This window comes from Gymnoscopelus braueri, assembly GCF_963280865.1.
Source record: "Gymnoscopelus braueri genome assembly, chromosome: 16".
Lineage (NCBI taxonomy): Eukaryota > Metazoa > Chordata > Actinopteri > Myctophiformes > Myctophidae > Gymnoscopelus > Gymnoscopelus braueri.
This window is the reverse complement of record NC_137616.1, coordinates 23,075,113-23,087,355: the sequence shown is the minus strand read 5'-3', so window position 1 is coordinate 23,087,355 and position 12,243 is coordinate 23,075,113. Positions and strand designations below refer to the sequence as shown.

At 44.1% G+C, this 12,243-nt stretch overlaps 1 protein-coding gene across 4 annotated transcripts in view; it reads right to left on the bottom strand.

The window, feature by feature from the left end:
• LOC308103865 (plasminogen-like) overlaps positions 1-10,820 on the bottom strand; it is a 43,320-nt gene extending 32,500 nt beyond the window's left edge. For 3 of the 4 annotated variants that reach the window (XR_013934776.1, XM_080454066.1, XM_080454068.1), the window contains exons 1-12: positions 10,653-10,820; positions 9,797-10,332; positions 9,174-9,282; positions 8,964-9,072; positions 6,624-7,450; positions 5,895-6,001; positions 5,463-5,577; positions 4,961-5,100; positions 4,671-4,791; positions 4,110-4,228; positions 2,631-2,796; positions 2,373-2,497 (exon numbers count right to left, since the gene is read on the bottom strand). Coding sequence is in view for 3 of the 4 variants with exons in the window: in XM_080454066.1 (XP_080310192.1) it covers positions 2,373-2,497; positions 2,631-2,796; positions 4,110-4,228; positions 4,671-4,791; positions 4,961-5,100; positions 5,463-5,577; positions 5,895-6,001; positions 6,624-6,649 (919 nt within the window). In the remaining variant the exon portion in view is untranslated. The remainder of the gene's footprint in view (positions 1-2,372; positions 2,498-2,630; positions 2,797-4,109; positions 4,229-4,670; positions 4,792-4,960; positions 5,101-5,462; positions 5,578-5,894; positions 6,002-6,623; positions 7,451-8,963; positions 9,073-9,173; positions 9,283-9,796; positions 10,333-10,652) is intronic. The other variant, XM_080454067.1, reaches the window with a different exon arrangement.
• Positions 10,821-12,243: the final 1,423 nt, after the last annotated feature.

The window sequence follows — 12,243 nt, the reverse complement described above, 5'->3', positions numbered from 1 at the left end:
GCTCAACGCAGCATCTCTACGAATCTCTTTGGGAAACGCGGCCATTGTCCTCTCCTCTCGGCGGCATGGTTGCTTGGCTACCACTGGCCTGTAGGTCCTGTAGGCCTGGTGGAGCCCGGTAGGCCTGGTGGAGCCCGGTCGTCTGCTGCTTACGAACATTATATTCGTTTAAATACGGATGAAATTCTTGCAGCTCAAAAAGCTATGAGTGTTATGTGTGATTTGCATCAGGAGTTGCATAATTGATCGTGTGTTAAAGGGGAATTTTGGACTAAAGTTTTCTTACCTTTTCTATGACGTTATGATATCTTAGGATGAATGGTACAGTAGAAAATTTTCATAACTCCACCCCTGAGCCGCCACAGCTTAAAAGGTGCGCGGATAGGCCTTAGGTTAGATCACATATTTTAATAGCTTTTTTTGAATTTTTTTTTGGTGAGATCTGACGTTCATAGTGACAGAACACTATGCAACCAAAAAAAAAAAAAAAAAAAAAAAACAGAAGTCTTGCTAGACAAGATTGAAATCTCGAGATTTCAATCTTGTCTAGCGAGACTTCTGTTTTTTTTTTTTTTTTTTTTTTTTTGGGGACAGTGTTTTGTCACTATGAACGTCAGATCTCACCAAAAAAAATTAAATAAAAAGCTATTAAAATATGTGATCTAACCTAAGGCCTATCCGCGCACCTTTTAAGCTGTGGCGGCTCAGGGGTGGAGTTATGACATTTTTCTACTGTACCATTCATCCTAAGATATCATAACGTCATAGAAAAGGTAAGAAAACTTTAGTCCAAAATTCTCCTTTAAGTATTGCTCTTGTCAGAGCGCAGGTTGGGGGTCAGGTAAATTTAAGGGATGGTAAATCACTAAGGTGGTAAACCACTAGTAGCATGGTCGTGTCGGGTCTCACGTTGCTACAGTGGTATTAATTGTAGGTGGTAAACCACTAGTAGCATGGTTGTGTTGGGTCTCACGTTGCTACAGTGGTATTAATGGTAGGTGGTAAACCACTAGTAGCATGGTCGTGTTGGGGCTCATGTTGCTACAGTGGTATTAATGGTAGGTATGGTAGCCACTAGTAGCATGGTTGTGTTGGGTCTCACGTTGCTACAGTGGTATTCCAGTGCTGCCATCATATAGAGGGAATTAGACATGAAAACAAGCAGTGTTCAGCTGCTTGTTTTCAAATTCCCTCCACCTCCCCGGCCTCCTCCCCGTGGCATCTAGTTATTTTGTTATAGGTTGATTCTGTGTTGTACTGTGGTTCTATGATTCTGTGTATTGTACTGTGTTTTGGATTGTACTATGATTGTGGTTGTTTAATTATGCATTGAAGGTTCAATGTTATGTTAAACTGTATTTTATGCTTATGTTTTATGCTTTCTGTCTCTCCTCTGTCTCTCCCTCTCTCTTTTTCCCCCGACACGGTCGAGGCAGAAGGCCGCCACCCTAGAGCCTAGGGTCTGCCTGACGTTTTCTCCCAGTTAAGAGGGAGTTTTTCGTTGCCACTGTCGCAAATTGCTTGCTCAGGGTGGGATTGTCGGGTTTCTTCTCTACATGTAAAGTGTCTTGAGACAACTTGTTGTGATTTGACACTTGACTTGAATTGAATGCTCTGCTCTGCTCTGGGGGTTTGTGATTGAATGATCTGTGACATGTTTGCACAGGAATCTGTAATATCACATGAGCAGAGTCACACCGCCAAACTTGAATGCAATATCATTGCATATATGGGTTATGGTTAATATGGTAATGGTTAATAAATGGTAAATGATTCATTAACGGTCTGGTTATTTCTGAGCTTAAGTGTCTAAATGAACTCTGGTCAGTTTTTCTGCAAACGGTACATTCAGAAGTCACAGAGAGATGATGGTTTGTTATTCGTCTTCAGCAGAAATTCCTTAAAGGATCTACACCATGAATTTAAAAAAAAATATTTGATATTTAATATCATATGGTGTATGTCCCTCAAACCTTTTTCAAAAGGTTTGAGCCTAAATCATCACTCAGATATACTCATCCCAAGTCAATTGTCTCTGGCTTATACAGCACTTTCAGCTGCAATACCAAAACGTCCTTTTGGGCAGGGGGGGGCTACTGAGCAATTCTGTCTGGCCATCATCAATGCAATGGCAAGGCAAGTGATGTCACTTGCATTGCCATTCTGAAATGGCCTGTTCAGACACGCCCATTCTGAAAATCTCTGAAATGAGAATGAATGACTGAATGTTAAAAAAAAATATTTTTTGGGGTACAAGAGACACTGGGGAGCCCAAAAAATACCCCCCCCCCAAAAAAAATGAAATTCATGGTGTGTCCCCTTTAAAAGTAAAAACTAAAATCATTGTCATGAACTTAAGTAGTTAAAGCTACCTGGTCCGGGGGCACCATCACAGCTAGGGACCTGGCAGTATTCCCAGCGTGTCTCTGAATCAGTGGTGTAGCACCATGGCATCCTCTTACTGTCTGGGTTACGGCAGTTGTTGTTGTCCAGGTCTCTGACAAAAATAGGTAGGTACAGTAAGTAGGTAGTAGACAAAACAGACAGACAGACAGAAGGATAGATACTGTAGATGGATAGATCATAGATACTAGTGTAGATAGATACCGTATTTATCTGGGTGTTCTTACTTGCATGGGTAGTTGTCGGACGAGCGGTTGTGTTTGTGAGGTGTCTGGACCGACCAGCTCTGGCAGGTTTTGCCAGAGATTGTCCTGTTAACCGTCCCCCTGTAGTTTCCTCCCTCGCCAGTGGCGCAGGTCAGCTCTGGGACGATAGTAGGTGGCTCTGACGCTGCTGAAGACAGGAAGGACAAGGTGATGGATGAGAGGGGAAAGACGAGGACCAGTGTATTTCGCCTTGTCTGTTGACCTGCTCAGTAGATCTTTTTCGCAATAGCCATTTTAAGCCATTTTATGAAATAAACAGGTGTTACCAATAATACTAAGCAAGCTTCCATTCCTCTCATGGCAAACCGAGTTTGGGCGCTGCTATTCTAATATTACTATCACTAGTCCATACCCGGTGAAGTGCACAGGCGAAAGTAGTTGCAAACGTGGGGTTATTGCGCGTCCTGTCGCTCGTCCCCCCCCCCCCCGCGCGTCCCGTAACGCCCCCCCATCCCCCCTCGGGTCCCGTCGCGGCCACCCCCGCGGTCACCCCCCCGCGGTGTGGCTGTGTGCAAATTCAGATCAATTGCTCCAGCCACTGAGGAGAACCGGGCACACAGTTTTGCTCTTGCAAACGTGGGTTTATTGTCCCCCCCCGCGCGTCCCTGTCACCACACCCCCCCCTGCCCACCCCCCCCCGGCGTCCCGTCCAGACCACCCGGGTCCCGTCGCAAACACACACAGACACACACACAAGAGAACTTGAGGATTGGAACAGTAGGCCTACTTGGGCAGCGACTGATGACGGATCAAAAGTTCGCGAGGACGGGAGTACAGACAAGAACGCGTATTGAGAAACGGCCTCTGTGTGTGCTTGCGGGCAGACAGTGGGTCTATGGATCCCATTGCTCGTGGGGCTATCCCACTGCTGGGCAGCTAACCATGGCAACATTGTTTGACACAAAAACGCTAATAAACAGCTGAGATTTGGTGAAATTGAAAAACGGCCTTCGCAGTTCCAGATGGTAATGGTCAATGGCTGTGTGCAAATTCAGATCAATTGCTCCAGCCACTGAGGAGAACCGGGCACACAGTATTGGTCTCACCGTCCACCGACCACTCGCCCCACCCACCACAGAGGTTTGTCAAATTATAGGAGGATTGGTAACAGAACCTACTGTTAACCTACTATTTATTGTCAATATGGCTGCCTTAAAGAAGTATTTTTAACCAGTGTATATAAAGGACCTCAGAGTGTGTTTTGCGAGATGTTCTGGTGGGATTGCAAAAAAAATAATATCACAAATACACTTAATTTTGCATCCATTTAATTCCTAGCAGTGCTGAGAGGGCCACAAATCCTGTGTACCTACTCTATGTGACACTGATTAGTATATTTGTGTAATTTTCTATTATCACAGATCAAGATCCAGATTTCTCAAAGGTCCGGTCACACTTTCAATAGTGTGTCAACAACAGAATGGGAGGTGGGGGACTCACTGCAGCGGGGTATGCTGCAAAAGTCCCATCGTTTGGCCTCGCTGGTTGTGAAGCACCAGGGTCTGGGGTCACCATCCGGATTCCTGCAGTAGTTCTCCTCCAGGTACTTCTCTGGAAGACTGGGGGAGCGGGGGGTTGGGGGGCGGGAGAGATGGAAAAAATACATTGGCTTTCGTTCTATGCTGTATTAAGCTTGAGAAAATGTGATTATCCCATAACAAGAGGTGACAAGAGGTATTGCATGACGCTCAAAGTGTAATATTTCCCCCACCAAATGTTGGTATTTGCCAGGGTTCAAATTCTGAGCAGGACATACATGTTAAGGATTGTAGCTTTAAAGGCTTCCTGAAAACAAGTGACAAGACATGGAGACCACTGGACAACATAGATGAGTGGTTCTCAAAGGGGGGTCCAGGGACCCTCTGGGTTCCTTGAGGGAGTTCAAAATGGACCCTTACTGGTCCGTAACTCTACATTACTGACCAGACTTATGGGGGTCCTTAAAACAAAACAAATTTGAGAACCGCTGACATAGATAATTGTGTGTGGTGTATTTATTACGCGCTGGGGATGTAGCCATGGTTTTGTGGTTTCTGCGCGTCCCAGCGCTGGCAGGTGAAGCCATTCTCTGTGGTGGCGATCTTCCCTCTGTAGTCCTCTCCACTGCATTGCATGCACTCCTCTGTCCAACAGCAAAGAACACAGAGTTTGTCAGCCAACCATCCATCCATCCACCCATCGATCAATTCCTTCATCTATCCATTAATTGCTTCCCTCCATTCATGCATCCATCGATCCATTCATCCCTTCATCCATCCATCCATCCATTCTCAGTCACTTATCCATCTTACGGCTGCAGTTTTCTACGTTGCAGGGCTCCCAGCGTGTGCTGGGGTCCGTAGTGTGGCACCAGGGACCCTTGCTGTCCGAGTCTGGGTTCCTACAGAAGTTGGAGTCCAGGTCTGCCCTGGGATGAGTCTGAGGGGTGATGCTGCAGGCAGCACGCACATCACACAGAACACAAGGTGAGATATTATGCGGTATGAGATGATTCCATATGAGTTTAGATTAGATATGACTTGGTATGACTACACTGTATGATGTAGAAGGATTAGAAATTATGTGACGTGTCATGTGATATAATGTGTCATGTTGATATGATATATGATACGATATTATATGATATGATATGATATGATATGATATGGCTAAATAGGTAGAGCGGGCGCTTGTCATGTTTGTAGATAAAATATTAATACTACTACTTGGGAATCGAAAGGTTCCCCGTTCGAGCCCCAGCTGCGATTAAATGTGATGCAAGATAAAAGAGACAAGGTGAAATGAGAGGAAAACCTATGTGGGTGTGGGAATCTCTCAGCCCATCTCTGGCAAGTCTTTCCCGATTCCGTTCTAGACTTTGTGCCTCTATAATCTGTTCCTATTCCATTCACACACTCCAACAGGAACCCTAGACAAGATAGATAAAAGATAAGTTCAACAAATGTATCAAATAACAGCCTCAGTGCCAGTGGTAGTGTAAGTGTAATTTATTTTAGTCTGTGTTTTTGTCTAGCAACACAGCCATGTGACAACAAAGTAACCCTTCTCACAGTCTTTTTACTCCCCCCCAAAAAATAATACAAAAAAAGAATACAAATAAATAGATACAATTAATGAATGAATGAATAAACGAATGATGAAATAAATAAATAAACTAAACGGATAGATAGAGAGATAGAGAGAGAGAGAGAGAGAGAGAGAGAGAGAGAGAGAAGAGGAACATACCTTTTTTTTCATACAGAGCTGTGCTGCTCTTGCGTATAACAGTCTCTACTTTGGAGTTAGCTTCTGCTGTCCAACATTCCTGGTCTTTCTCTATGTACATGAATGACCTGAAAAACACAACAGTAATTGTTATGGAGACAGCAGCTGCTGTCAGTTTGAACCTTTCATGAACCGTTGTCTGCCAGCCTGTTTAAGCATAAAATGTGAACTTTACATGCAACTTTACAATGAAATCCTACTTGCACGTGAAGGCTGTTTCAGTATTACACTTGACAGCACACTAATGCCTAAAGACAGGCAGTGTAGCAAAAATAAAGCATAGAATAGTATAATTCCATTCCAAATTTCGTACCAAATTTACTCACTAACTACGCAACACTCTGCAGCATGTTGTAAGCTTGTAGATCTGTTCTTTTTTGTCACGTCCGGTATACATTAGGCTGCAATCACGCAGCCCGTTTGGAGAAAGATTTTACATATTTCGTGTTATATACATGTTTTGGAAAATGTTTTTTATAAACAAAATCAATAGCCAAAAACAATGCATAGCCAAATATTTTCCCAGGATATTCCAGGACCCTTGATGAATTCCAAACCTTTTCCAGGACTGGAAAAAGTTTTTTATAATTTCAAAATATTTCCAGAAATTTCATGACCGTGGGGACCCTGACTGTATGCCTTGAACGCAGACAAGTTTAAACTGTTTATCTTATGCATGAAACCACTCACATCAGCCAGAAGCGGGACCTCTTCATTTTCACAGAAGTTAGCCATCATAATCAAGATGGCTGCAGCCTCTATAAGATGTGTCCATCTTCCTCCTCCATGAGACGGAAGTCGGAACACATGCTGAATTTCTGGCCCACATTATGTTTGATCTCAAAACAGATGTCATCTTCATGAAATCAACCACATTGGCTTTATAGACTCCTGGGTCCCTCCAAAGTGAACATATTCACCATTTCTGCCCTCTTATGCTCCAAGGACTCCAGAGTATTCCCCTCCGGTAGCTCTTGTGGTCGCCACTTCACACAGCCGTAGCTGTCCATTCTGGCTGAGGTCAATTTGGCACCATTTTCTTCAGTGTGCTTTCTTTTGAGCTTTCGGGGTCCTGCAAGTGTATTGTGGCTGTCGAGGTTCTCAACCCTTGTTTTAATCTGTGTTCAAAGTGAGAAATCCACAGCCCAGAATCTCCCCCTCATGTGTCAGGATCAGCAAAGCTTTTGGAGGACTGCCTTGCTTTGGCTTGTGCTATCACATTGCCTCCTGGTTGGATTTATGCAATGCTCCCTCATGGAGTCTACCAATATTTGGACAAATTGTCGCCCCGTCACCTGCAACTGGTCTTCTTTGCTGAGAAATGGCACACCTCAGGTTCGCATTAGCTTTTTTTCCACACAGAATGGTGAAGCAGTCAATCCATGTATCATCAGTTATGTATTGGGCAAATTGAATTAAGGTTAGTAAGGTTAAGGTATCAGCTGACTCTGGTGACTGACTCTGCTAACTGTTGTCTGGCCGTGTAGATGATGAGAGTATGGCTTGTTTAGCATGTTCTGAAAGGATGAGACCAATATAATGATCAATGCACAGTGTATAGATATGGGAAGAAAGCGTAACACTATTGAAAGTGGTATATATCAGGCACACATGACACATAACACTGGGAAGAGAACCCGGGGCAGACCCAGGACCAGATGGGGGGATTGCATCTCCACACTGGCCTGGGAACGCCTCGGGATCCCCCAGGAGGAAGTGGCTAATGTTGCTCAGGAGAGGGAAGGCTGGAGCCTTCTGCTGGAACTGTTGGCCCCGCGACCCAACTCCGGATAAGCGGTTGAAGATGGATGGATGGATGGACATGACACATAAACCGTGTTTTCACAACAGTGCCAGTATATTACCAGCAAAAAAGGTACAGAACAATATGTGCATGGGTGTACAAATGTTTACAATTTATCTCCTTTTACAGTATCAAATATACAAGTTTAATTAAATGTCGCACCTTTCCTTGCAAATGCCTGCAAGAACTTGCGCCATTGAATTATGATGTGTATGATGTTTGATGTCCTCCTCTTTCACCAGCTGCAGGTGATCCACCTCCTTAAATCTTACAGAGGATTCACTGAGTGTTTCTTCAAAAAGAATCAACATGTCTACTTTCTTAGGTAACGGACAAGCTTGCTCCTGAGTGACAGCAATATGGGGGAGATTGGTGATGGGGATTATGTAGGCTGTGTAGCTGTACTGGAAGGTGAGGGGAGGCCTTGCTAGCTCTGGTCCACCAGCTCATCTTAAAAAGAGTCAAACGTGGCGCAAATCTCAGCTCTTACATTTATGCAAAAATGTTTCACTGAATTCATTGTGTTGCCGGTCTTCAAAGATATTGTCCATTTGAAATAGATTGCACCGCCCGCTGTTGGCATCAATTTTGTGTGAAATTAATCAATACCTGGCTGCTATCTTTTTGAGACATTGTTCCTCAGTGACATGATGATGATGCCCACAGTAAAAGACAACACATGAGCTCTGCCCTCCCCTGAGTAATTTGTTTTTCCTGCCTTTCAGACATGTGACAATAGATTGGCAGATCTTAGAACAAGTAGGATGATTAGATCACTTATGCTGAAGAGATTAACTATTTAGCCATTGGACAACAATTTTCAATACCCAATAGTATCGAAGCAATTTATTTTGTAAATATCAATTTTCAATACCAAGCCCTAGCTAGTAATGAAGTGGTCTAAAGTAGGTGTGTCAGTAAGTCCTTGTCATTACTATATGTTGAATCATTACATACTTGAATATCTGTTGCTAGACAGCAACAGAGTTTTTACAGTTATGAAAGTGTGTGTGTGTGTGTGTGTGTGTGTGTGTGTGTGTGTGTGTGTGTGTGTGTGTGTGTGTGTGTGTGTGTGTGTGTGTGTGTGTGTGTGTGTGTGTGTGTACCTTTAGTCTATGTCTTGGACTAAACATTTCACTAGCTTTGTGTTGTGCAGTACATGTGAACCTAATTTGTATGTAACTGCACAGTTATACATACTGTACTGTAATGATGCAAGTACTAACCATCATGGCCAACAGCCCAGTCTCCAGAGTGCTCAGCATAACACGATGGCTCATTGACTTCCTCTTTCTTCACATCCACCACTGGCCTCACATCATCTTGTTCTGTTGTCTGTACAGCATAGAGGACAAATCATCAAATCTGTGAATGTTTTTCTTTAACTTTTTTTAAACTAATTTCTTTTGATATAATATTTCAAATGTGTCACCAACCACTGATTCCCTCACAGGGCTGAGAATGAGCACAGGCACGTCAGCTTCTTGTGCCAACTCTGACACCACTTCCTGTCCATGGATTCTTGTGCACATCCCATCAAGACACCTAGACAAGCAATTACAAAAGTAACATTAAAGCTACTGAATCCACATGGTTTTCTGCATTTTTGGCCAGTATTATTAAGCAAATTATTCTTCACAACATAGCTCTTTGTTGTGCTACCCAGTGTAGCTGTTTGCCTGAACAACTGTGCTTTACTTACGGAAAGACCATAACCTCCAGATAACCACATTATTATGAGCAATCACATTTAATAATTAAGTATGTGTTTGTTTTGTGCAATGTATATTATTATTGTGCATAATATCACCTGGGATCCCTAGACCCCACGCAGAGGAGGACTACATAATACAGAATACACAGCAAAGTCCTCAGTGTTCATTTATCCATTTGTAACTCAGAAAGTGTACAAACGGAAAATAGGGAAACCCATTTACACTTATGGGTCAATTTGTACACTCTCAAAGTTAAATGAACACTCAGGATTTAACAGTATAGTGAGGCTGATTAGGTCATTTTAAATAGGCTCTATCGTTTCTTTGCCTAACTTTATTCTTACCATACTCTAGTTCCGTACCACTCTCCTCAGCAGCATCACTGGTCCCTTCCGAGCACACCGCCTTGCCACAGTCAACACACCTCACATTCTGTCTGCCCATCTCCCCTTCATCAGCCTCACTCAGCTTCTCCTCTGCCCACTGCAGCTGTGTTCTGAGTGTCTCCACGTCCTGGTTCCGACGCCTCACCTCCTCCACAAATCCATTCTCCACCAACCTGGTGACCTCATGCATGGCTGTCTTTAGGACTGTCTCCATGACATCTGAAAGTTGCGTCTGGAACATGAGGATGAGGGTGTCCAGATCAGACATGATGGGATATGCTGCTACTTGTATGGCTATGGGAATCCAGTCCACTCCTTCAAAACAAGCTTTGACTCAAGGTGAGTGTATCTGTGCGTGTTCGTGTTCAATTCCAGTCCTTGTTTATATTGCAGATACGAGCCTTCGGAACTGCAAGCTCAGGTTATGTAGCTTCTTGCACATCATTGCAACAGTGCAGTCCATGTCTAGGCTCGCAGGAGATGGATGGTGCAGGCTTTAAGAAAGAATAGAAAGAAGATTGATTGAATACTTTTTTTAGATTGCAAAAAAAAAGCACAGAAAGTACAGTTCTATATCAAAGGATGCTAAAAGGATTAAACCCAAGAAAGCACTATGGCTAGCTTCCATTGGGGTCCTGTGTATTCAATTCATCGAAACATGTAATGACAGACAAATATACAAACTCAAATATACAGACTCAATGTTAAGGGAAGCACTGCTTTCCACTAAAGAGGTAAAATCAGTTGATTCTTCGGAATCAGCTATGTTGTTGCCACAGCCATTCTTAGCATTAGCAAGGTAACGTTAGCTTACCTAGGCTCTACCATCTATCGAGGAGGAAGCCAGAACAGAACTCCTATGAGCTGAAATAAAAAAACTCGGCATAATGGCGATGTTTGCAGAATTGTGTTTTTGTTTCTCACGACTATATATTGTTTTCTCCACTGTTAAAATGCTTTATGTATCACCGAGCGAGCTTGGTTTGTTTCGATCGTGACGTCACTGTCAACGCAGCCAGTGTTGCCAGATTCTGCGAGGGAGATAAGCAACCTGGTCTATGAAAATAAGCCCAAAAGTAGCGACTAGGCCACATGAGCACTACATCTGCTATTTTCAAAGAAAAATCTTGAAAAAAAGTGAAAAGTTAGGAATATTTTGAAAACCACAAAATCAAAATCTTATATGGGGGGGGGGGGGGGGTCCCTGACCCTGGCACAACATATTTTCAAAAGGTTGGGTGGGTGACGTCTACAAATACATATCAATTTGGGGGTCCTTGACATTAAAATGTTTGAGAAGCACTGGTTTAAACAACTTTAGGAAATGAGCCCAAATAAGCAACTACACTTTCACAGAAACAAGCCCAAAGAAACGCAACCCGAAACATGCGACTTTACAGAAAAACAAGCCCAAAGTCGCTTATAATAAGCGGACATGGCAACGCTGAACGCAGTACGGTGGCCTTCGCACCGCAGGTCGAACAGTGTCAAAACGCCTTTGGTGAAGGGAAACTCAGGGTTACGGATGTAACCCCGGTTTCTTTAGAATTCGGAGTAACATACTCACTATGGGATATCAGCGCCCCCTGGCGTTGATGCAGAGCTACATACCATAAACTCCCGGGCCATTCATTGGCTGAGAAGGGTATGTCACGTGTCCGGTAGACCGGAAGAGGTATAAAACCTCTTGCGTGACGTGGCTCATCCTCTTTAACACGCTTCCTGCATGCAGATGCACACAAACAGGGGTGTTAGGTGAGTATGTTACTCCGAATTCTAAAGAAACCGGGGTTACATCCGTAACCCTGAGTTTCTTGTCTAATTCTCCGTAACATACTCACTATGGGATACATAAACCCCCCTGGGGCTTATAGCCATACCGAATCTCAGGTCCGCACGCCCCCTAGCCATAAGGCCCCGTCCCCCTGGACGTGACCTTCGGCCTCACGGGCGCCCCAGCCCTCCGGGCCGGGGTGCGGTATATAATTGAAAGAAAAGGACCCTGACAGACCAAGTCTGCCTATTCATCTAATGAACAGACACAAGTCTGACCCATAAGTGAAAACAAGGAAACAGGGCCTCCTCCCCTGGAAACCTACCAACGGTGGTTCCGAGGGGACTCAAGAGAAGGAAGGTAGAGAAGGGAAAAAAGGCGGGTTACACAAAAGACCTGCCTAACCTCCCCTACCCTAACTAGAGACAGCCGCTATGTCCAGTACAGCGTGCGCCACTGACGCCGCTGCCACATCCAGGCTGTAGAAAGCCGCAAAAGTCGATGGAGACGACCAGTTTGCGGCCGCGCACACCTCCTGGACCGACATTTCCCTGGAGAGGGCCCAGGAAGTAGCCACGCCTCTAGTAGAGTGAGCCTTCAGTCCTTCTGGAACTGGAGCGCCACTACTGAC